The 25984-nt window shown below is 44.9% G+C and overlaps 1 protein-coding gene across 1 annotated transcript; it reads left to right on the forward strand.

The window, feature by feature from the left end:
• The first annotated feature begins 712 nt into the window (after positions 1 to 712).
• Positions 713 to 25098, forward strand: LOC129327765 (uncharacterized). Its single transcript, XM_054976523.1, has 7 exons — positions 713 to 815; positions 6154 to 6930; positions 7467 to 7593; positions 8685 to 10115; positions 20397 to 20893; positions 21697 to 21823; positions 23407 to 25098. The coding sequence occupies exons 2-7, from the start codon at positions 6175 to 6177 to the stop codon at positions 24897 to 24899; spliced, it is 4431 nt and encodes a 1476-aa protein (XP_054832498.1). The 5' UTR covers positions 713 to 815; positions 6154 to 6174; the 3' UTR covers positions 24900 to 25098.
• The last annotated feature ends 886 nt before the right edge of the window (positions 25099 to 25984 follow it).

Raw genomic sequence — 25984 nt, forward strand, 5'->3', positions numbered from 1 at the left:
TGGTGTGTGTGTGTGTGGGGGGACTCTATGGAATTATGCCATGCCAAGGTCCTTTCCCTTCCCCAAACCCACTTTCTCCAGGTTTCATCCCCCAGATCTCCAGGAATTTCCCAACTTGGAGCTGGCAACTCTAATCCAACATGAAGCCATAAAAAGCTTCAGCTAAACCAACAGTGGGCCGGCAAATTCCTGGAGATACAGGGGTGGATCTTGGTTGGAGAGGGCAGTGGAGAGATTTCAGCAGGAATGGAATTCCATACAGTCCACCCTCCAAAGCAGCCATTTTCTCCAGGGAAATTTATCTCTGTAGTCTGGAGATCAGCTTAAATCCAGAACTCCACCCACCCCCCGTAAGTTAACTCAGCCCGAGAACTAGTCCTTTTAGAAATTAAAATCTCTCTTTCTTCCTTTCAAGACTTGGCCAATTATTTCTCCTTATTTGCATTTTTTTCGGGCGTGAGAGATAAGTGATTGGCAGTGCAATCCTAAAAAAAGTTATACCAGTCTAAGCCCAACTGAAGTCAATACGTGTAAACTGGAGTAACTCTGTCTAGGATTGCACCGACTTTCCCCACACTTTAAGGTGCAGCAAGACTCTTGCTTATCGAAAGGGTTAAAGTTACAGAGCTCTGAGTCCTAGAAAGAGCGAGGAAAAATTAATGGGGGGGGGGGCTCTGCACTGACTTCCTCTTCCTGTCCCCGCCTCCCGTTTCTGGCTGGGTGGCAAAGCCAGCATTTAAATGGTTTAATATTGGTGCGTCCTCCCATCCTTTGGATTGCAGATTTCTTGGCTCTGCAGCTGCACGGTTGGAAAAGTGAGTTGGAAGGTGGGTGGGGGGCAAATGGGGGTGATGGGGTGGGAGGAGGAGAAACAGCAGCACAAAGAGCAGGGTTGTCGGTGGGTGGAAGGAGGCAGCGATGGAAATAGACCACCCTCAGCCAGAGGGTGTCTCTGCAGTTGTTCGTTGTGAATTCCGACATCCAATTTTACCCGGTGTTGAATATGCCAAAGGAAAACGAGGCTGGCTCATCTTTATTAAAGGAGTTTTTGCAGAAGAGGGGATTTTTGGCTGGTGCAGTTTCCCCGACTATTCCTGCAAGACGAGAACCAACTCCTAGCAAAATCTCTTGGGCACGACCATTCACATACAGCAGTTGTGTGCCTTCTTTGCCCGGGCTGCCTGTGAAAGATTTCTTGAGTGAATGGGGAAAGTCGGGGGAGTGCATCTCTTGCCATAAAACAAAGATTCAGAAAACAAAAGCAAGAAGTAAGAGTTGGAATGGAAGATAGCCAAATCAGGCTAGTCAAGCACAGTGAGTAGACATTGAAATCCTGTTTGCTGGGCTGTAGGCAGATTGATCCAGAACGGCCCTCTCGTTTCCCAGTTGTACCCTTTCTGATTGTAGCTGGGTGTGTGTGTGTGTGATCCTCTATACTAGCCCCCCCCCAACTCTCACCTTTCTCATAGAAATCTAGCTTGTCATGGGAAGGAGGTCTGGCCTTGCCTTCTCCCTGGCTTGCTAGTTTTCCACATGCAGAGAAATCTGTATACAGAAGCCCATTTAATCATGACACGCGTGCGCACACATCGTCTGAAAGGGTGCAGGCCGTATGGACCTCGTCTGTTGTTTTCGAGGTCTGATTTAAAAGAGACGTTGGCAGGCAGGAAAATTGAGCATCCTTGCATGTGTCCAGCGTGTAGTTTAAACTGGGCCTTCAGCCACAATGCACCCTGTGTTAGAATGCCAGAGACCTATATCTCACTGTGTAGCAACAATTTTCACTGCGGTGGGGGGGGGCAGTTTAACTGTTTGAAGTTGATAGGTTGTTGCCAGAGCCTCGGCGCCTCTTGCAGTGCCCCAAGTACACCTAGATTTGTGGAAATTACATTTACACCATGGCACATGTTGAGGGTACAGCCCCTTCCATGCATAAGGTTACAATTGGAGTTGAATTACTATTGTGTTCATTTTCTGTTTGGTAATGGGAGATGCTGCTTATCTCCCTCATCCAAACACTTGGGTTGCACATGCCCTGCACATGTTTCAAATACATGGAAAGGATGCTACTCTTTATTATGAATCACCGGTGTCAATAGCTTCCTTTTCTTTCTTGCCATCATTGATAAACACCCCAGAGTTGATTGTTGGGGCCTTACAGGATATCAATAGACAACCAACACTTTTTGTTACTCCAGGCCAAGCAAATGGCTCTATTAAGGCTCGCTGGCTGAAGTTTTCTAGGTTAACTACAGGTCTTTGTTTTTGTTGTGCACATAGTGAGAATGGGAATAGCCATTTTCCTGGCTATGAGACAGCTAAAAAGTGTTTCTCAGCATTAGGCAATTATACTGGATGTACTGGGAAATTTTGGCTTTGGTCAGATGGTATCCCTAGGAACCATACTGAAATTTGGTCATTGAATCCCAACGACTCCACCCTCAGTGATTTATATGCCCATTTTCCAATACTTAATAGTTCTTGGGAAGGTACTGGATCTATTTGCTCTGGATGGACAATTAGAGACCCGAATTTATGGTTTTTCTTTGATCAATGGGCTACTAACTATCATCCTGGTAACTATCAATGTGTAGGAGTGGGCTATTTTACTCTCCTGGCGCAAATAGTTTTGCCTCAGACCATTTCTAAAGTTCCTCAGCGAATTCCTCAGCTTCATCGAGTAAAACGAGGACCAAAGCAAGGTAATTTAGGTCAGCTAATAGGTTATTTGGGGCCTACTTGCTCAGATGATGTCATGTTCAGAGGCAACCAGAGTTTGCTTACTGGCATCTTAATATTAGGTTCATAGCCTGGTATTATAGTCCAAGAAAATAGAAAGAGTATTTTAGGTTTAACTTGTAGGTTAGAAAAAACTCTTAACACAACTGCATTGCTTACTCATGAACTTCAAACAGAGATTGAAGATTTACACCAAATTACTTTGCAACAGCGATTGGCTTTAGATTACTTATGTGCCAAAAGTGGAGGTTTTTATGTGATTAAAGGAGGTTGCAAGGTCAAATTCCATGATCTTAATCACATTATTGAGACTATATTAAATGCTTTGCAAAACATGGTTTCACATAATTACGAGGGAGTATCAGCCTCATGGAATTGGTTAAAATCTTCGTTTCCCTCAGTAGAAAGTTGGGTTTATAAAGTGTTGTTATTATTCATCATGTTTACTTTTATGGGGTGCATTGGATGTTTTTGCTTTTATTGTATGCCCCGATTGTGTTCTCGCTGTTCTTGTATTTCTAGCTCCCCCAAAATTGCACCTGCTACAGAACTTGCCCGTTTATATGTAGAACCGGGAAAGCAGTAGTGATTGCTATTTTATAAGCTTACTTAAATGTTTTATTAGAAGTTTCATTTGTGATACATTTCAAGAGAAACTAAGGGGGGATTTGTAGAGTTAAGATTTAATATTCTTTTTCTTATAAGGGTTTCATAGAATTCCATACTTTCATATACATATTCTTAGAATGAATTAATAGTGCTTGCAACCCCCCCCCCCTTTTCTCTCTTTCACTGTTCCATCTTTGCTGGAAGTTGCTTCGGAACAGCATAACTAAGGCAGAAAATGTTTCTCTTTTCTCAGTTGCTTAGGAAACTTAAGATAAGGCCACACATTCTTCAGGCTATTGTCTCATGAGAAGGAAGAAAAAGACACAAGAAGAGCACATTCACTCCCTATATCTATAACTTTTGATTCTAAGGTTTGGAAGTCAGCAAGAAGTGAGAAATTCAGAGTCAGCAAAGGATAGTGACCAAATAAGGGGAATGAAAAAGTTACATTGATAGATGCAAATTCACGAGACTAGTTAGAGAACTGAGAAGTAGCCAATTGAAAGGACTGTAGAGATCAAATGGATGTAAAGGACCAATTTCAAATTGTTCAGCAGGTTGTTCCTTTTGTACTAGAAAAAAATGTCTTTAAACCTGCTTGTAAGCTTTATGTTCTTTGGTACTCATCATGGCTCCTTTGAAAGCTGGGTACCCATATTGCAGTATTCAATACCATCATTGAATAGAAGCACTTGTCTGTCTCCTCCTTTTGCTCTGAAGAATCTGGGTAAGGGGCAGAAGGGCACTTTTTGTGTAACATGTAGCAGCCCGCTTTGAAAGAGATGCCAGGTGCACAAACTATCACACCGATAAATTCTTCTTCCTTCTTAGTGTTGGGTTTAAATTGGGCCTGAAGTCAAGGCTGTAGTATAGTAAAAAGGGGGAAGGACTGGACCATGTTGCTCAGCAGCCCCACTCTGCCATGAAGCTTCCTTTGGGTCAGCCCCACCTACCTCGCAGGGTTGTTCTGAGGATAAAAGTGGGAAGGGAGAACCATGTTTGTTGCCCTCAGCTCCTTGGGGGAAGGACAGACTAAATGCACCAGTTGATGCGGGCAGGCGGGGCTGGGAAGGGCAACTGGACATAATCACAGTAAGAGTAGTTGCTCAGGATCAGGTCAAGGGTCCATCGAGTCCAGCATCCAGTTTCCCACAGTGGCCAACCAGATGTCCTCAAGGAGATCACAAGCCACCTTTAATAATAACAGTAACACCATTTGATGTGTATACCACCCTGCAGGACAACTTAATGCCCACTCAGAGTGGTTTACAAAGTATGTCATTATTATCCCCACAACAAAACACCCTGTGAGGTGGGTGGGGCTGAGAGAGCTCCGAGAAGCTGTGACTGAACCAAGGTCACCCCGCTGGCTTCAAGCAGAGGAGTGGGGTATCAAACCCGGCTCTCCAGATTAGAGTCCTGCGCTCTTAACCACTACACCAAACTTTACCTGCCATCCCCTCCCAGCATTTTCTTTTTGCTTCTGAACATGGAGGCTCCACTTAGTCATCGTGGCTGATAGCCATTGATGGACCTAAACACTAGGAAGGTATTTCCTAACAATGCTTGCATGTGTTTTGCTTTAAATTTTAAAAAATTATTTACTTCATTTACATTTTGCCGTTCTCCCCAATGGGGATCCAAAGTGGCTTACATCATTCTCTTCTCCATTTTATCCTCACAACAACCCTGTGGGGTAGGTTAGGCTGAGAGTATGTGACTGGCCCAAGGCCACCCAGTAAGCGGGGATTCAAACCTGGGCCTCCAAGAACTTCGTCTGATGTTCTAACCATTATGCCACACTGGCTTTCATCGCTCTCTGCACACCAAGTCAGCATTTTGATTAAGCTGTCAGTCATGATGACTTCAAAGCTTCCTAAGATAACTGCCCCCGTCCCCTTCCTAGGAAACCAGATCAGAGAGATGCATTCATTCAGAAAGTGCATGGGATAGTAAGGTGAGGTGTAAGTCATAATTTGTATCCTTTCCCCCCCTTATTTGTTACTAGCCAGCAAGCTCATAGCTAGAAAGCTTTTTGTCATATCTGAAGACTCAGCAAAAGGCTTCCTAATGAGTCAGCAAAGCTAGCTGGTACGGAAAGGAAACTGTTTTTCAGAGTTAGCATCTGAACAACCAAAGCTCTGGTTAATTGTTGATTGCTCTGGCAACTCTCAGGGCAGAGTGGGTGGGAAACCACTGCTTCCATGATCTTCTCCAAAGCACAAGTTCATATATCTGTTGAAGCAAAAAGAAATGCCTGGGAAGTCCTATCTCTGTTCTGATGTGAGCAAAGTTAAGTGGCAAGCTATCAGAACCATCAGTTAGGTGTAAGAGTTTGCATTCTCCATCCCCCCTTTTCTGAGGAAGGAAGACTATCTCTCCCTGTTCCGATCTGTTGCTCTCCCAAGTCTCCTAAGTAGTATCTACTGATAGTTCCCTCTGCCTAGCAGGTTTCAACCTCTAGATTCCTTTCCGCTGCAGAATGCATGTGCATCAAGTGAGAATCGATGAATCCTAGTTAGAAACTAATTCCAGCTACCTGAGATGTACAAATACAGGTGGGTGGGTTAACTAGAGTTAGTTTTCCCTCCTGGTTTAAGCTAGCATGTCAGGGGCAGAATCCTTTTTCTTGACACAATAGTTTTCTGCGTGCTGGGATTTCCCCCCCTATGGTTTTGTAAACCAGTATGTCTTCATGTGAGCGACAAATGACATTTTCAGGGAACTGTTATTTGGGGGGTACTTTTCTTTTTTGTTCTGATCTGCATCAGGAGAAACTAATGCCGATTGTCTTTTTTGATTCAGGAACTACAGCTAGGAATAAAAATGGAGAACCTGGGCCAGACAGGCCTCAAACTGGGGGAGAAATTGGAGGAGGGTGAGAACAGCTGTGATGTCATCCAAGTGGAGACCCTCGGGAAGTTGGTCACAAAATCTGCTCCACAACCAATGAAGCAGGAACTAAATGTGGGGCAGCAACAAGGCTGGGAATCCCAGTGGTCAAAGCTTTTGAATGCGCCTCATTCTCGTTCAAGGTGGGAGAACGTACAGGACCAGTCAAGGTGTGATACTAAAGATGTCCAGGCCTCCTTGAAAGGGGCCCCTGAGATCAGCCTCTGGCCTAGAAGAGAATATGCGACCCAAACCATGACAGGCCTCCGTGACAAAACCCCAGAGGCCTTCGAAGGCCTAGATTTCTCTGTGAAAGTGAAGGAAGAAATTCCTGATGAGGAGGACTCTGTCAGTTCAGAGACGCGACGGCGTCGCTTCAGGCGGTTCTGCTACCAGGAGGCCGAGGGGCCTCGGGAAGTCTTCAGCCAACTCTGGGAGCTTTGCCATCAGTGGCTGAAGCCTGAGACGCACACCAAGGAGCGAATCCTGGAGTTGTTGATCCTGGAGCAATTCCTGATCATCCTGCCTCAGGAAATGCAGAGCTGGGTCATGGAACGCGGACCAGAGACCTGCTCCGAGGCCGTGGCCCTGGCAGAGGAGTTCCTAACAAAATATCCAGAGGTTGAGAAGCTCTGGCTAAGACGTCCTAAGAGACCCAGAGAAAACAACAACTGTGGGCTCTCTTGGAATGTCCGTTCAACTGGTTTATGCCTCTCCTGTATAATTTGGGGGGATATGAATGGGCTGTAGTTCAGTGGTAGAGCACTGCTTTGCATATCAGAGGGCCAGGTTCACTCCCTAGGACCTCAGGAAGCAAGGTTGGAGATTTGCTGCCACAGACAGTATGGGGTTCACCTGAAAATATCAAAGCTTCATGTACAATTTTAAGGAAGGGGGAATGGTGTTAAAGCACATACAGGCACATACAGGGTTCAATCCCCTGCTGACTTTAGCAAGGCCAGGAAGGAATCTCCTGCTTGGGACCAGCGAGAGCTGCTGCCAGTCAGAGTAGACAATACGGAGCTAGATGGACTAATGATACAACTGAATATAATGCAGCTTCCTGTGTGGACAGGAAACAACTTTCTGTTTGGTTGGCAGCTTCTATTGTGGTCCCAGACTGTTTAAGGTGCGATGAGGACAGAAGTATATCCGCATGTCTGAGGACAATCCGTGTCCCCTGTTCCAGTTTATGAATCAATATTGTGTCCCCATTTCTGTTTCAGATGCCAGGACCCTTGGAAGATGTGGCTGTTACTCCCTCCGTATCAGAGCAAATACTGTCAGACTCAGTAAAGATGCCATTCTCCAAGGATGCCAGCCAAGGGGGTGACAGGGAGACCAGCTTGCAGGGTAAGGCCTAAAGCTTACAGTGTGGTAAAAGCTTCTTAGGCGATTTCCACACAGGATTTTTCTGTGTCTTGGGCTACCAGGCCTGTAGAATACCTCTTGTCTCTGGGAGAGGATTCTGGCCTCTCATTGTCTGAAAGGCTCCATAGGTCACTTTATTCTTTGGACGCTTGAAGTAGCTGCAGGCAGCTCTAGATTGGATCAGAGCTGTATAAGAAGAGACCTGCTGGACCAGACCAGTGGTTCATCTAGCCAAGCATTCTGTCTCACACAAGACCCAACCAGTGACTCTGGAGGGCCAAATTTAGGGCGTAGAGGCTGAGGCCTTCCCCTCCTAGCAGTGGTATGCAGAGGTTTCACTGCCTCTGAATATGGAGGTTCTCTTTAGTCACCATGGCTACTAGCCACTGCTTTCCCTCCATGAATCTGTCCAATCTCCATTTAAAGTTGTCTATGTCTGTGGCCATCCCTGCATCCTCTGGCAGCAATTTTCACATTTTAATCACTCGTCGTAGAAAGAAGTGGTCAAAATTGCTACTCTTAACTGCCCCCTCCCAAAAGATACGGGGATCCCCTGTATGGATGAGGAAAGTACTTGAGGGAGGAAAAGTTTTGCCCAACACGGTCATCTCATTATTCTCTTCCCCATTTGCCCCCGCTTCATTCAGACTGAAGCAGAAAACGGGCAAGGATGTTCAATGCTGTTATGCTATAGTGGGTCAGGTGGCAACAGGGGGCCCTCATGAGGAACCAAGGCCTGTGTAGCTGCCCAACAATCCCAGTCTGAGAGCGGGACCACAAGTGACGAATGACACAGGTTGGACACTTGCCAGCTTCCCTCAAGTTTTGATGGGAAATGTAGGCAGCTTGGCGGAATGTTGGACAAGTGACAGTTGAAAAGTCCATTGGACAGCAGTCAGAGAGTGAAGCTGCGAGACCAGGATGCCTACATTTCCCATCAAAACCTGAGGGAAGCTGACAAGTGTCCAACCTGTGTCAGGCGTCACTTGTGGTCCCGCTCTGAGACCAGTCCTGCCCACTTTTTTTCATGCTCCATGAAAGTGATTTCCTGAGCCTCCATTTTATTCCACCAGGCGATGATCAAACGGTGGCAAAAGAGGAGAAAAATATTCAGCCGGAAAGCCCTGAGGCAGTGGAACTCCTTGAGACATCTCTGGGGAAAGCCAAAGGGAAGACCTTCCCATTTCACGAGGAGGATGAAGGGCGTGGAAATGAGCTAGAATCAGGAAGGCAGCAGGAAAACCATCCAGGGAAAGGAAGGGGAAAGGTCTTTCTTTGCAAAGAAGGTGGTAAAACCTTTTATGAAAATAACGATGAGATGCTTCAGTGCAAGAGCAAAAAGACCTGCACAGAGTGTGGAAATCTCTGTGAAGTCTTTGACCTCCCTACGAATCGGGAAACTCAGACGGGAGAAGAGTTTTACATATGCGAGCAGTGTGGGAAAACCTTCAAAAATGGAGCATCTCTTGGTCCTCAAAAAGGGACGGTCTCAAAAGGGGACAGGCCATACCAGTGCTCGGACTGTGGCAAAAGTTTTGGGACAAAGGCATCTCTTCTGAAGCATCAAGGGACCCATACAGGTGGGAAACCGTACGTGTGCTCGGAGTGTGGGAAATGCTTCACAACCAGCTCAAATCTTATATACCATAATATAGTACACACAGGAGAGAAGCCTCATAAGTGCTCAGAGTGTGGCAAAAGCTTCCACTGGAAGTCATCCCTTATCACACACGAGAGGACCCACACAGGAGAGAAGCCGTACAAGTGCCCCGACTGTGGAAAGAGCTTCGGCAACAGCTCTCAACTTCTCAGGCACAAAAGGGTCCACACGGGCGAGAAACCATATCACTGCTCAGAATGCGGAAGGAGCTTCAATCAGATCGCCTCACTTATCGCGCACAAGAGGATCCATACGGGGGAGAAGCCTTACGAATGCTCTGAGTGTGGGAAGGGGTTTGGTACCCGGACCAACTTGATGATGCATAAGAGGGTACACACGGGAGAGAAGCCGTATAAGTGCTCCTACTGCGGTCAGAACTTTAGTCAGCGAACCCATCTTATCATCCATGAGAGAACCCACACAGGAGAAAAGCCCTATACTTGTTCTGACTGTGGGAAAAGCTTCAATGCGAAAGCACCCCTCATTACCCATAAGAGGACCCATACAGGAGAGAACTTGTACCAGTGTACCCAGTGCGGGAAAAGCTTCAGTACGAGCTCTAACCTTCTCAATCACAATATAATCCACACAGGAGAGAAGCCACACAAATGCTCAGATTGTGGCAAATGCTTCAATCGGAAATCATCCCTCATTACTCACAGGAGGACACACACTGGAGAGAAGCCGTACGCTTGCTTTGAGTGTGGGAAGCGCTTCATTTCTAGCTCGGACCTTACGAAACATAAGAAGGTACACAGAGGAAAACATTCAGCCCGTGCTGAAAGCTTCGTGTATAGCTCTGCGGTTGGGGAGCATGGAACAATACACCCAGGAGGACAGGCCTGTTAGAGCCAAACAATGGCAGAAGAGCCATCTCCTTCAGTAAGGGCCTGTCCCAAAATGTTTGAAGTGGGAGCTGGGAGTGGTGGCAGCAGAGGTCTAATTTTAAAAAGACAGCATCTTATTTCTCTCCTGCAGACTTTCTCACAGTGTCGTTTTTTCCTTCAGCCAGGTTGAAGCAAGTCCAGCTGGCAGAAGAGGTCAGGGAAGGGTGGGGACAGACTGTCAGTAGGGGGAACTGAGTCCTAAGACCCCTGGGGTGATCCAGCTGCCAGGTAGTAGGCCGCAAACGAATGTGAGTCCAGTGGGGGGAAGGCACCTGAGTGGCAGATTGTGAGGAGATTGATTGAGGGGGAAGTGAGTCTGCCTCAGAGCAAGTCCCTGAGGTGCTCTGATTATGGGGAGGCATACCACAGATGGGAGGAAGGATTTATCAGCCTTTGTCTTTGTGCATCTGAAAACCAACCCCCTCCCTCCAAACCCCAGTTTATATTTGATTAGGGCAAACCCACGTTAAAATACACATTTGCCGCCATCATGTTGATTTGGAGTTCCAGTCAGAAACTGATTTTTAAAAGATCCAGGAACTAATGACTTGGTTCTTCAGATACGTCAGGAAAGTCACACAGGATTGAAACCCCTAAGGATGTCCAGAAGCATTGGAAACACGATAGATTGCAATGTCCATAGAAAAATGGAAGCCCCTCATTTTCTGAGAACCTCCCCCTTTTTTTCTTTAAAGCTCACTGGGTATTCCTCTATGACAAGATCAGTAACAGCAGATAAACTTCCCCCAAAGGCTACCAGAATACTCCCAGAAGAGATATTTTCAGTATATAGCAGCTTCATGTGTATTCATTCTGGGGTGTGTTCCACATATTTGGGTCACAAGGGATGTCAACAAGGCCTGTTGGCCAACCTTGTGTGCGTACTCTGAAAGACACTGGACCAATTCTTCAAAGAACGCCCCTGATGATGCTAACCAAAGAAACTTTCAAAGACGTTTATCCCCCATTAATGATCTTATCACTGAGGAATCCCTGATCCACCCAAAGACAAATGTAAAATCCACTCGTCTTACAATATGAGAGTTCAACACAATACGCAATGAGCCCCAACAGAGTTTGAATTAGGCACCTTAAAAATCCCCCCAGAATCTTTTGAATGTAGCTCTCAGATGTTTTTCAGCAGTCAGGCTCTGTTAGTGGCTCAGATGAAACTCAAAAACTGCTGCCCACATCTTGGAAAATCAACCCGGAGTGAAATCTTGGAACTGCTTAGATGGGGAAATATTTATCTGTAGGGACATGTATAGGCCTAAATGCTCCTTGTAAAATTTGTCATCAGAGATTCTGTTTCAAACTTCAAAAAAAGCCTCTCTGCTTCTCTTGGCTTTTATGTTTTAATGATGTGCTGCAAAAAAAATTTTTTTTTTCTGAACCTCAAGCCCAGGCACTTGGAATTTGAGGTCAGTACTGAAAAGCTTTGTTAAAGACTGGGATCTCTAAAAGAAAAAAAAAAGCTTGCTTCAAATTCTTGTGCATTGACAGCAGTATCTTTTAGCATTGTAGATGGATGGATTGTATGCAGGCATGGGGGGATTGCATTGGGAAGGTGATTTTTAGAGCTAGTCATGTTTTTGATATAACTTTTGTACACCGTTTTGCATTAAATAGATGCTATCTACCCTGATGTGGTGAGTTGGGATTGGCTAGAAGGGGCACATATGTGTCTGAATTAAAAGTTTTTAGCTAAATCTTTTTTTTCCCCTTTGCAAAATGTGAGCATTTCCAATTACATTACGTTCCATAAACTGTCTCTCTTTCGAGTAGCAGGGGTGCTATCGGCCGGTTACTGTGATGGCTGTCTCTCCTTTTTGCACATTCAGAATATATTAATCCTGATATCCCTACTTTTCTCTTTAAGTACTCGTGTTACCTCCCACTTTCCTAATTGCTCTTTCATATGTTACCCTTTGCTATGTCTCTTGTAGTCTTGTGACCAAAATGAAAAAAAAGATGGAAATTTCGTGGCATGCCTATTAAATCATCAGATGTGTCTCTGTCAGTGCTGGAATTATTGGCCATTCTTTAAAAAAAGATAGACCGTATTTACCAAAAGAAAGCTGACCATGACTGTAAAATGGTCCTTGCTGGGTCACTTTGGGCCAGTTACAAGCTTTTAGCCTAACCTTTCTCGTAGGGTTGTTGTGAAGATAAAATGGAGGAGAATTATTTAAGCTGCTTTGAGTCCCCATTGGAGACAAAGGTAGGGTATAAATTAAGTAAATAACATAAATCTAATAGGGCAGGGATTTGTCTCTCTCTACCTCTGTGGAGCCAGTAAGGTTGTAGGGGTTAGTTAGAGTATCAAACTAGGATCTTGGAAACCCAGGTTCAATGGAAGTTTGCTAGACCACTCACACACTGTCAGCCTAACCTTCACAGGGTGCTTACAAGGATAAAATGGAGGAGAGGAGAATAATGTAAGCAACTTTGGGTCATCATCGGGAGAAAAAGAGGGTATAACTGAATAATATTTTGGCACAAGCCAGAAGGCGGCAAGCCAGAGAGCATGTTTATCAGCTGGCTCATGCAGGCTGCTTCCAGCCCCACAACCAAGGCGATGGGGGTCCACTTTCCTTTGCCTCAGTAGTCATTAGGCCAGAAGTAGGCCCGAATCAGATGGGGCCAGGAAGTGAACCTCCCAATCAGCTGGCTATAGGTGGCAACACTCCCCACCACACACACACAAATTGAAGATGACTCTACACTCTCCCTGTTTAAATAAAACCAAAAACCTTTTGAAAATGCCCTGTTTCTAATGCAGCACTATGAAAAATCTGTTACAAAAGGGTGTATTAAAGGCTTAGTCTCCACATGTAGCAGTATGAGGGGATAGACAGGGCCCTTGCTACAGTCCTGCTACAATCCTATGCAAGGTTATTACAGTCTAAGCCATTGGTTTCACTGAGTTTAGAGTAAATTTGCATAGGATTGCACTGTGTCAGTTAAAGCTACACCCGAGGGACTGATACGTTAAAAAAAATGCTTCTTTACAAACAAACATCCCTGTAAGCACAAATCTAGTTCTGCAGGGAGAATGCCTTTTTAAAAAAAAACTTGGAGCGAAACAGTACCCTCACACATACAGTCTGTCGTGCTTCCATTCTCTCTGCTGCTTAATTCTGCTGTGTGCATAAACCAGGCTTAATTCTGTGAAACAGTCCATTTGATTTTCCTATTCGCTGCCTCATCGCCCCCCCTCCCCAACCCCTACACTTTTTGTTTAAATGTTTAAATGTGCAAACCAGTGTATGTGGAAAGTAACAGGAGAAGGTTTGAATAGCACTGCACTGGCTGGCTGTTTTCAGGATCAAATGCAGCACGTTACGGTGTCTTGCAGCCTCCAAAGCTGAGCCAGTTGTCATACCTTGCTCATGTACAACAGCTTGGGTATCTGTGTGTCAAAAGTTGTTCCCAGACACGCCTGTTGACCCATTCTGCCTATCCTAATTATAATTGAGTGTTGTTAAGTCACAACAGACTCATGGCCACCCTACCTCATGGGGTTTTCAAGGCAAGAAACAAACAGAGGTGGTTTGCTTTTGTCTTCCTCTGCATAGCAACGCCAGTCTTCCTTGGTGGTCTCCCATCCGAGAACAACATGGGCAACCCTGCTTAGCTTCTGAACTCTGTTGAGCTTGGGCTGGTCTGGGCAATTCAGGCTGCTACCAGCTTATCCTACCTCACAGGAGAGAATGGAGAAAGGGAGAACTGTGTATGCTGCCTTGAGCTCCATGAAGAACAGATGGAGTCAAAATGTAACAAAATACAGCACCTCTGAGCATAGGGTGAGTAGGGTGCTAACTCCAGGTTGGAAAATTCCTGGAGATTTGGAAGGTGGAAGATGGGAAGTTTGTTTAAAACGCTTTTTGATGCCTGCCTGGGACTGCACAGAAGGGATGGGGGGAGGCAGCCACTGGATAGAACATTTGAAGCTAAGGCAGCCATGTTTTAAAATGGCTCTGGCACATCATCACATAGCATAATTCTCTGCCGCCACCACTCTTCCCAGATCCACTGACAGCTATAAAGTACACCCCCCCCCCACACACACACACTGCTTTCCTTCATAGCTGAAGAGGATCTTTCCACAGAGGCAAGCGCTAAAATAAGGGGTTAAAAGGGCATGTTAGTGGCAGGTCAGTTCTGGTTCCTGCTTCCGGACACTTTTTTGGTTGTTGTTTTTGCCCCTTTGGAGGGAATTTTCAAGGAGGTCACTTTTTTTTAATTATATCACTGCTTTGATGTCTTGATTCAATCAATCATTCTTTTTTAAAAATAAAAAAGCAGATATGTATTTAGATGCTGTCTGTGACATTTTAGCCCACTCCACCTGTTCACTGAGAGAAAAGATCCAAGTTGGAAAAAAAGCAATTGCGTATCTATTCTTATATTTATTCAGCTGAAAAAATATAGGCAGGATGGCATAATCTCCCCTCTCCTGCTCAACCTCAGGACAGGGCAGATCTTCTAACCTTTGAAATAATAAAAATGCTGGTTCTTGAATATGTGTACCCTGCTGGTCTAGCATCCTGCTTCTAACGGTACTTTTCTAAAAGTAGTACTAAAAGTACTCTTCCTTTGTGGCTTATTGTGATATTCTAACAGAAGACAGCCTAGTATTTCCAGGAAGCTCACATAGTAGAGCATGAAAGACGGCAGCCCTCCCTGCACCTTATTTGCCACTCAGTCACTGGAATCCAAAGTTATACAGCGTCTAAAGATGGAGGTTCCATTTTATCATCATAGCTAAATTTAGTATCTAGAGAGCACAGTCTGTCTCCCAACTTTACTAGCATGTCTGAGTCTTGACTATGTTCCAGGCATCTTGCCTGTTAGCGGATACCTTCATTAATTTCCCCAAATTGGAGTGGGATCCACCAGACACTACAGAGACACAACTGTCCATGGAGGCCCAGAAGGAACAGAAGCCTGGAAGTCATCAGGAACCACAACGCTTCTAGGAAAACCATCCAGTGGCAAAAATAAAGCATGGCTTTCCTTGCATCGAAAGCAATAGCTCACACAGAAAACCTTCCAAGAGAGAATGCATAGGTGTAGGACTGATCAAAGAGTGCTGGATTATAGAAAAATCTTTCACCTGAATATTGAGAATGGATGAACATAAAAGGAATAGACGCTATCAAAAGGCACCGCTTGCAGGGAAAGAATGTCTTGGCGTTCCACTTTTCCAAATCGTAAGAGAACTAACTTAGATAGAGGGCTGCATCAGTGGATCAGTATGGCAAAAAAAATATCAGCCAGAAAGGGAACCTTATTAGACATAAGAGGTCCCACATGGGGGAGAAACTGTATCAGTGCTTGGGAGTGTAGGAAATGCTTTGTAACCAATGCTCAGCTGATCAAACATAAAAGCAGGGCTTTTTTTCTGGGAAAAGAGGTGGCGGAACTCAGTGGGTTGCCCTTGGAGAAAATGGTCACATGGCTGGTGGCCCCGCCCCCTGATCTCCAGAGAGAGGGGTGTTGAGATGGCCCTCCGCACCGCTCAGCTGCACGGAGGGCCATCTCAACTCCCCTCTGTCTGGAGATTAGGGGGCGGGGCCACCAGCCATGTGACCATTTTCAAGAGGTTCCGGAACTCCGTTCCCCCGCATTCCCCCTGAAAAAAAGCCCTGCATAAAAGGGTACACATGGATGAAAAGCCATACAAATGCTCATACCATGAAAACAACTTCAGCCGGCTGGTACATCTTGTTCAGCATAAGAGAATGCACTCAGGAGAGAAACGATACAGTTGCTCCAACTGGGTCAAAAGCTTCAGTGTGAAAGCACAAATGGACTCACACAGGTGAGAAACCGTACGAATGCTCTGAAGGTTCAAAAAGCTTCATTTGTAGCTTTGTATCTTAAGAAACATTAAAAGATACACATGGGGAAACTGTACGCACAATTTTTGTGCCTTGGCAGAACTGTCAGTTTACTGCCAGAAAGGTTCTTGCGAACCTATAATTACTCAGCCACCTAGGACCTGTTGTGTCTCTGTATGGTTTGGCCTTGGAGCCATCTAATAATTGTGGATGGATGATTCTGTTGCATATCTGTATCATAAGCAGTTGGAACATGCAATTCGTTTACAATGCAGTAACAGCACAAATACTCAGATTTGTTAGAGGCTGCCCATTCTATCTCTGAATGAGTCTCTGATCAGTGCAATGTCTTTTTCCAATGTAAACCTTTTTGGATGTAAGAATGGTGCATTCCTCCAACTATAATTTGGGGGGTAGGATGTACCTTGGCTATTAGAAGTTGAGGAAAGGCTGTTTTGATCATTACAACAATAAAGTATAACAATCAGAGGAGGAAATAGGCTTTGAATTCCTGTGCTCTCTGAGTGAACTTGCACCAGTTCCTATTTTTCATCTTGACCTACCTATCAGGGATGTTGTAAGGAAAAAAAAACCCATGTATACTGGCCTGAGCCCCTTGGAAGGGAAGTGAGATAAAATATATCAGATGGTCATAGAATGAAAACATCAATAAAAATAGTAAGGGCACCATCTCAGATTTTGTGGAATAAACAACATAAGAAATTGAAGTTCCAGTCGTGTGCTCAGTCAACATTAAACTGCTAAAATACAAGTGCAAGAACACATGTTATGGCTGTGTGCATGTATGTTATAACAACAATTTCAATGACAGGTGATGCTTTAGGCTGTTCCTGCATTGGGCAGGAGGTCTAGATGATCTGTAAAGTCCCTTCCAACTATATGGTTCTATGAATTTTCTATGATTCTATAATTCTATGAATGTTCACTTTTGCACCTTTGGCATGCATACCATATCATGTGGTGGTAGAATCCTGATGTGGCAGTGTTCTGGACTACTGTTGGTCCATACCAACAGTAACAAACTTACTGTGGCATAAATTATTGTAGGTCCAGAAGAGTTAGCCGTGTTAGTCTATAGTTGCAAAATAGTAAAAAGCCCAGTAGCACCTTTAAGACTAACCAACTTTATGGAGGCATAAGCTTTCGAGAACCACAGCTCTCTTCGTCAGATGCATCTGATGAAGAGAGATGTGTTTCTCGAAAGCTTATGCCTTCATAAAGTTGGTTAGTCCTAAAGGTGCTACTGGGCTTTTTTATAAATTATTGTGAATCCATGAATATCGAAAGCAAAAATAAATTTGTTGGTCTTTTAAGGGGCCACTAGATTGTGGTCCATGGAAGTTTATGCCATAGAAGTTTAGGCCACAGTAAATTCATTAATCTTTAAGGTGCCCCACTAGACTTAGTTTCAAAGGTTTGTGCCACATTTTTTAGCCTTCCAGGTGCTGCAAGACTCTCGATTAGGTTGGCTGTGGCAGCCTAAGAGAAGTTTATATCCTGGAAAATGTTGTTGCTCTGGATTTGAATTTTTGTTCTGCTACTACAGACTAACACAGCTACCCAGATGAAATTAGCCTCTAGTCAATAATCCCTGAACTAGTGGCCTTCCTCCCATCTTCTGCCCGTGAATTTTGCAAGTCAGTTTACATGAAAGAAGCGTCTTGTGGTTGGATTGGTAAATGCTCTCTTCAATTTGTTCTGTATGCTTCTGTGGCTCGTAGCCAGAGAGAGCCAATTTGTTTTCTCACATAACCTCAAGGGGTTAAGTGCAGAAAAGCTCCTTGGCCTAGAGAGGCTCAGAGAGAAAAATTAAGAAGGTGGGGGGAGAGATGACAAGAGGAAACCACCGTCCTGTGCTCCCTCTGCCCGCTCCCTTTGCTGAGAAACGTGGAGGTGAATGCAATCCATGCAAAGACTGCAGGGCGCAGGTGAGGGTGAAGGGAGGGGGGTCCTGGGTGCAAGCAGAGAGGGAATAGGTACAGGGGCAATCTATGGCTGCGGAAAGCAAGAGAAGGGGCTGAGGACGGTGCATTGTAAAGACATCGGGGCGCTTGCTGGTTAATTTGTGACATTTGGGGGTGGTCCTAATAAAAGGAATTCTGTTACTGGTGAGGGGTTTCTTTGGTCGAGGGGATTTCTCTGAATGGAGCAGCACAGTTTCTCCCCTGGAATGGATGCAGACGCCCTGCAGATCACATGAAGGCCCCGAGCGTAGAGATATCTGGATTTGTATCAGAGCTCAAACTTTGACAGGCAAGGCATCAGGCAGGCGCTACAGTATTCGAGGCACTGCTTTTCAGATTTCCCCCCTTAAAATACAGATTTCCTCCTTAAAAACATTATCGGCCCTAAAATAGTGCTATAGAGCCACAAACGTAATCATAAAAATTGCATGAGGAATCAAAGCTAGCAGAAAATTTCAATGATGCTCCAGTTGCCTGAAAATCCGCAAGGAAATTCTGTTCTTTTTTTGTCACAGAATTTCCTTGCAGGTTTTGAATGCAGTACCAGCCTCGTTAAAAAATGTCTGTTTTCACTGTGTGCTGCTGTACTGGTATGGAGAAAATAGTCACAAATTAACAGCGTGGTAATACTATATTGGTGGTGGTGAAAAGTGCCATCAAGTCATCGCTGACTTACAGCAACCCCTGCTGGGATTTTCAGGGCAAGAGACTAATAGAGGTGGTTTGCCATTGCTTGCTTCTGCACGGTGAACTTGGTGGTTTGGAGGTCTCCTATCCAATTACTAAGGCTAACCATGCTGATTTTCCAAGATCTGATAAGGTCTGGCTTGCCTGGGCTATCCAGGTTAAGGTAATATGTTTATTAGGAACAGCCAAAGCACTGCAAGGTTTTGAGTTCAATAGAACTCCTGTTTTGGCTTTTGTGTATGTGTGTATTAAAGTGTTTAGTCCTCATAAAAGCATTAGCCCTCTGCTGCCTAAGAAAATTAATTGAATTGCTGTGGCCAGTCATAAGGAACCGATGCTATCTGACAGCTGTTTGGGGGTGGTCTTGCTAGGATGTCCCGACACAAAGGCTTTCTTTTCCCCCAAATGAAGGCCTTTCAGCCTGCTTCTGAACAATGAGAATGGGGCAGATGGACTTCCATTAGGCAAGAGGTTCCAAAGTTGCTGAGGTTGGTACCTTCCTGTTGAATATCCACTGATGGAAGCATTCAAAACACAGGCTCTCCTGGTAGTCTTAAGGCCTAGTAATACAGTTTGGTGTAGTGGTTAAGAGCACGGGACTCTAATCTGGAGAGCCGGGTTTGATTCCCCACTCCTCCACTTGAAGCCAACTGGGTGGCCTTGGGCTAGTCACGGCTCTCTGGAGATCTCTCAGCCCCATCCACCTCACAGGGTGTTTTGTCGTGAGGATAATGATAACATACTTTGTAAACCACTGAGTGGGCATTCAGTTGTCCTGAAGGGCGGTATATAAATCAAATATTATTATTATTACCGTATGTGTCAGAGCAGTGTCATGGGCTTTGGGAAGGCCTGGGGTTCAAATCCACATTCGGTCTTGGAGCTGGTTGAGTAACCTTGGATCATCTCTCCCTCTCAGCATAACCTGCCTCACAGCAATGTTAAGATGAAATGGAAGGAGGGGGGAATAAAAATAAAACAGAAAGAATACTGGTGTGGCTGCTGCGGTTTGAAGCTGCATTTTCTTGTTATGAAGCTGCCTTATCCTGGATCAGACCATCGGTCCATCAAGGCCAGTATTATCTACACAGACTGGCAACGATTCTCTAGGGTCTCAGGCTGTGCTCTTGCACATCATCTTGAACCTGCGACCTTCTATATGCCAAAGAGATGTTCTTCCATTGATCCACTGCCCTTTCCTCTTAAGCCCTAAGAAGGCCTCAGTGGAGTTTAGGATCTCAATCCTTGAAGTATGGTCTGGGATATACATTTAAGCTGTTATCCTGTACATCCTCACATGGGAGTGAGGCCTGTGGGACTTGCTGGCTAAATGGGTCCTATTGGTACAAAGAATACTGGAGTGGAATGAATCATTTTTGCCTCCCTGGGTCCGTACTTCGTTGCAGGCCTCTTCTTAGAAGAGGACTTCCTCCTGTGTCAGAGAAGAGGGACTCTCTTGTCTCTCATACAGAGGTAGGATTGTCAACAAGCTGCAGAAAAACATCTTGCCCCTTTAACAAAGGCTTAATGTGTGGGAAGCTGAAGCTTTCTAGGGCACAGAAGTAAATACCATACCAGTGACTCTGGGCTGGACATTTTTTCCCTCCAGGTCATTGTCAACTCTGTGGCAGAATGTCTCTTCAAAATGATTAGATGAATTAATTGAGCAAATGTTGGTATGGCCCTACTTTGCACTCAAACTGTTGGTTTCCATTTTTAGTCCAGGAAGTGCACCTCAGATTCAAAATGGAGGAGCAGGAGCCACCAGCAGCCAAACCTGAAGAGAGATTGGCAGCGGGAGGAAGAGACCTTCGTGTTGTTCAAATCAGGACCATCGGAGAACATCTACCCTTGGAAGTCCTGCAACAAATTAAGCAAGAACCAGTTGAAGATCAAGAACAGTGTTGGGATGCCCAGTGGCAGAAATTCCTGAAGACCCCTTACCAAGGGTGGGAAACCTCAAAGTGGCCTCAGCCTTCCTCAGCGGATGACTCAAAGGAAAATCAGGACTTCTTCAACAGCGAAACTGTTGGTAGACTGTGGCCCAGAGGAGAGTGTGAGAACTACTCCCTAGGAGAAGGTGATGAAACTAACAGAAACCTGGATTCTTCTGTGAAAGTGAAGGAAGAGATTCTGGATAAGGACATCATCAGCTTGGAGATGGACCACCAACACTTCAGGCAGTTCTGCTACCAGGGGAACGAGGGATCCCAAGAGGTAAGGAGCTAATTCTGAAAGTTTTGGCAGCCGTTGTCTGAAGCCCAAGAGATACACTAGGGAGCAAATTTCAGAACTGGTAAACCTGGAGCAGTTCCTGATTAATCCTACCTGTGTAAATGCAGGGCTGGGTCTAGGTTGTGAGGCCTTCAAATCCAAGGGGCTGCCAAATGGCTGATGACTGGGAGGAAAAAAGTCTTGGTGTGCTCCTCTGTCTTTACTAGAAGTTTTGATATGTAGAAATCAGCAGGTCCAGTTTTTCCTGGCCTGGAATGAGATGGCTGATTCAAAAGTTGGTGACCCTCGTGTGTGGGCAAGTATTTGGGGCACACAGCATCAGGCAGGCAGGTCTATGTGTAGGCCCCTATGGATAATCTAATGTTACAGGGGGATTTTGGAGTGTGGTACCAGGAAGAGGCATGGGATTGGTCACCTGTTTCCCAAAAGAACTTGGAAACTTGCTGAAATATTACAGGCCTTGTTGAAATTTGTGAAATCAGGATAGGGAGGGTGCTCTGTGCATCTCCTCTGGGAGACTGTACCAAAGGGAAGGTGCTACCACAAGAAATATTACAGAGGCTGAAAAGTAGACACCACAAAAAGAAGGTGCTGGGCTGACCTAAGTTGGTGGCTGGTTCTAGAAACTCTGGTACCTTTAAATAATATGTCCCAAGGGCCCCTTGTGGAAGTAAAAGATGAGTAGGAGCTGATCAGCAAGAAGATGTACAAAGAAGCAGGCCTTGGTGGTTTGCCCTTCAGAATCAATTCTTGTGACTTGCCTCATTCCTCTATTTGTGTTTCAGATACTAGAACCCTTGGGAGATGTGGTTGTAAAGTCCCCCAAGTTAGAGGAAGAGCCATTGGAGATTGTGAAGCTGCAGCTCCCCATGGAGATCAAGCAAGAGAGCGATTGGGAGGCCAGCTCACAGGGTAAGGAGTAAAGATTGATTCCTGGACTGTTGCAAAATGGATCCAGCAGAGGCTCTTGATGCTGCTGGAGAATCCAGAAATCCATCTCTGTGTTAATTTTCAAGAAACTGTGGGTGTCACCTCAGCATCATTATTGTGGCCATCTTGCCTCCTTCCCCTTAGGGAGAAAAATCTGGGCCTGAAAGAGTAAAGAACAATGTGTTTGAGTATGTGAAGAATGTCTTCCTTTATTCCAGCGGTCGCCAACCTTTTTTGAGCCTGTGGGTACCTTTAGAATTCTTTCACAGCGCCGAGGGCGCAACTAAAAAATGGCCACTGTGGGAAGTGGGGCCGACTACAAAATGGCTACTGCAGGACCACACATCCTCACAGAGGAAGCCCAAGTACAGAGTACAACAAAAGTAATTTCTGAGCAATGGACTGCATTTCATAGTCACTGCATAGTCATTTGCCATCCACTCTAATGGGGGCCTATCCCAGCTGGACCCAGTTCCCCTCATGTCCTGGCTGTTAGGTAATCGTGACTGGGGTTGCCAACAAACCAGGAGAAAAGTGTCCTATTCCTTTAACAGAAATTTAACTAGGATGTTATTTACTTGGTGATATTGTTTATCTCCATGAAAAGCTTCACTGCCCATTTCCCACAAATTAAGCCTCTATTAAATGGACAGACCTTTTGGCAGTACTCCAAACCTCTTAGCAATATTAACAAGGGGCCATCTCCCAGGCTACTCTGAGTTGTGAGAAGACCTATATATTCACTAAATAAGAAACAAGCCTTGAACTGGTTTAAATCATTCTTCATGGGATGGACTCAAGGGTTGCTATTGGAGGCCACCTATCCTCAGAGTGGACATTATCTTGTGGGGTTCCACAGGGCACAATCTTCTCCCCCATTTTATTCAACCTCTGTGTAAAGCCTAAAGAACTCATTTGTAGCTATGAAATTGTATGCCATCAATATGCAAATTATATCTTGTTATTCCAAATCACCACAGGATGCAGTAGAGGTACTGCGTCGCTGTTTGACAGCTGTTGTTAATTGGCTGAAAGCAAACACATTGAAACTGAACCCAGACAAGATGGAAATGATACAGCTTGGAAAAGCAGTGATCTTGAAGGACGTTGTGCTTTTGACTTTTGATGAGGTTCAGTTGACCCTGGCTGACTCAGTTAAGAGCCACGGGGTTATACTAGATCCAGCACTGCTGCTAGAGAAGCAAGTAAATGCAGCTGCAAAAAAGGTCTCATAACTCAGAGCAGCCTGGGAGATGGCCTGTTACCTTGACACGGCCAATCTGGCCACCTGGATTCATGGAACAGTAATATTGCGGCTAGACTACTACAATGCACCCTATATAGGTCTCACACTAGGTAATATACCTTGGATCTGGTGAGAAAGGTGGAGTATAAAATAATAACAACAGCAATAACAACAATAATAACGTGTTCATTACTAACTGATATGAGATCTTTGTATTTTAATGTGGGAAGGAGGGGAAAGCAGCATGTGTTACAAAGGATGGTGCAAAGAAAAGAATTTTACTGGCTTAACACCCTAAATGTATGGTTCTTTGTTCCAGAATGTGATGGACACATGCACAAGAATGAAGAGGGCCCCTTTGAGCTGGAAAGACTTGAGCCAGGGAGCATCAATGGGAGATCACTGGGAAGAGCTGAAGGAAACTTTTTCTGGGGACCTGAGATGGACGAGAAGCATGGAAGTCAACAGGAATGGCGCAGTGGAAACTGCCCAGCAAGCACAGCCTTCCTTTGTGAGGATGTTGAACAGAATTCCGATGACAGTACTTCCCAGGGTAGGAAAAAAACTGTCACGGATAGTGAGGAACAACGGCCTCACAGTGTCCATGTTCTTGAGAATCAGCAAGTGAGGATGAAGGGTAAACTGCATTGTGGGAAAATCTCAAACCACCAAGTATCCCTTATTCCACATGAAAGGACCCACGTGGGAGGGAAATCGTACATCTGTTCTGAGTGTGGGAAAAGTTTTGGCTGGAGGACAAATCTCGTGAAGCACAAGAGAATCCACACAGGAGAGAAGCCGTACAAATGTTTGAACTGTGGCAAAAGCTTCAACGCGAAATCTACCCTCATTAAACATGAGAGGTCTCACACTGGAGAGAAGCCGTATGAATGCTCTGAGTGTGGGAAAGCCTTTGGTGAAAAAGGAATCCTTGTCAAGCATATGAGAATCCACACAGGAGAGAAGCCACATCAGTGCTCAGACTGTGGGAAGAGCTTTATTGAGAGAGGTGCCCTGATTAAACATGAGAGGACGCACACGGGAGAGAAGCCATATGAATGTTCAGACTGTGGGAAAACCTTTAGGATCAGCTGCCACCTTAAGCTTCACAAAAGAACGCACACTGGTGAGAAACCACATAAGTGCTCAGATTGTGGCAAAAGTTTCAGTGAAAGAGCATCTCTTGTGAAACATGAGAGAACCCACACAGGAGAGAAGCCATATGAATGTTCTGAGTGTGGGAAAAGTTTCCGGATCAGTTTCCAGCTTGTGATTCACAAAAGGACACACACAGGTGAGAAGCCACATGAATGCTCAGACTGTGGGAACAGCTTCAGGGAGATTGCCTCTCTTATCAAACACAAGCGAACCCACACAGGAGAGAAGCCGTATGAATGCTCTGAGTGTGGGAAGAGCTTTCGGACCAGTTTTCAATTGAAAACTCATAAAAGAACACACACGGGCGAGAAGCCATATCATTGCTTGGATTGTGGGCAAAGCTTCAGTCAGAGGTCTCGTCTTGTTATACATGAGAGAACTCACACAGGAGAGAGACCTTATGGGTGTTCTGAGTGTGGGAAGAGCTTTGTTTCTAGCTCTCATCTTAGAAAACACGCTGTGGTACACACGGGTGAGAAACCGCATAAATGCTCGTACTGTGAGAAAAGCTTCAGTAAGAAATCAAACCTGGTTGTACATGAGAGAATTCATACTGGAGAGAAACCGTATGAATGTGCAGTGTGTGAAAAACGATTCTGTAGTTCCTCAGTTTTTCATAGGCACATGAAGATCCACCCAGGAGAACCATCATAAGGATGTAAGTTGTAGCAAAGGTTGCAATAGGAAAACCTGGAGAGATGGCGGGAAACTTTCCAGAAGTGTAACTAGAACGAAGGAATGAGGGAGGCTCACCTATCCTTGGCATCATTGGTCTTGTAATATATCAACACTTATTAAAATAGCATCATGTTATGCAATGTCTTTTTCCCACTGTGGAATAAGTGGACATGTTTTCAAAGATGGCACCTGAAAAAATAGGTATTCAGAGATCCAAACTATATGGGATATGATAATTTTGGGATCAACTTCTTTCACTTTGTTTTTTTTTTTTATAAAGGCAGAATGTGAGGAAAGCTTTGGATTGGATCCAAACAGCTTTTCCACTGGTGAAAAATAATAACATTCGATTTATATACTGCCCTTCAGGACAACTTAATGCCACACTTACAAAGTGTATTAGGTGGGTGGGCTGAGAGAACTGTGACTGACTCAAGGTCACCCAGCTGGCTTCAAGCAGAGGAGTGGGGAATCAAACCCAGTTCTCCAATTAGAGTCCTGCCGCTCTTAACCACTACACCGAACTAGCTCTCCCAGGAAGGGAGGTTCTCCCTTGATCATCAGAAAATATATATTACAACAACAACATTTGATTTATATACCACCCTTCAGGACAACTTAATGCCCACGCGGAGTGGTTTACAAAGTATGTTATTTTTATCCCCACAACAACAATCGCCCTGCGAGGTGGGTGGGGCTGAGAGAACTCCAGAGAGCTGACTAGCCCAAGGACACCCAGCTGGCTTCAAGTGGAGGAGTGGGGAATCAAACCCGGCTCTCCAGATTAGAGTCCCACGTTCTTAACCACTACACCAAACTGGCCCTCATATTAGGGGTCATGGGATGTGTTTATTAAATGCTATGTGGGATGGAGCAGTAGTAAACAAGGCAATTAAGTGAGACAGTGGAAAAGCTGTCAGGACGTAACCTTTTGCTTCTAGTTCTCACTTTAGGAAAAATGGAAGAGACACTACATAAATGTTCATACTGTGAGAAAGCTTCACTAAAAAACTGAACCTCATTCTACATGAGACCAACCTAGACATTAGGAATGAGTTGCT

Source organism: Eublepharis macularius, chromosome 4 (assembly GCF_028583425.1).
Source record: "Eublepharis macularius isolate TG4126 chromosome 4, MPM_Emac_v1.0, whole genome shotgun sequence".
Classification (NCBI taxonomy): Eukaryota; Metazoa; Chordata; class Lepidosauria; order Squamata; family Eublepharidae; genus Eublepharis; species Eublepharis macularius.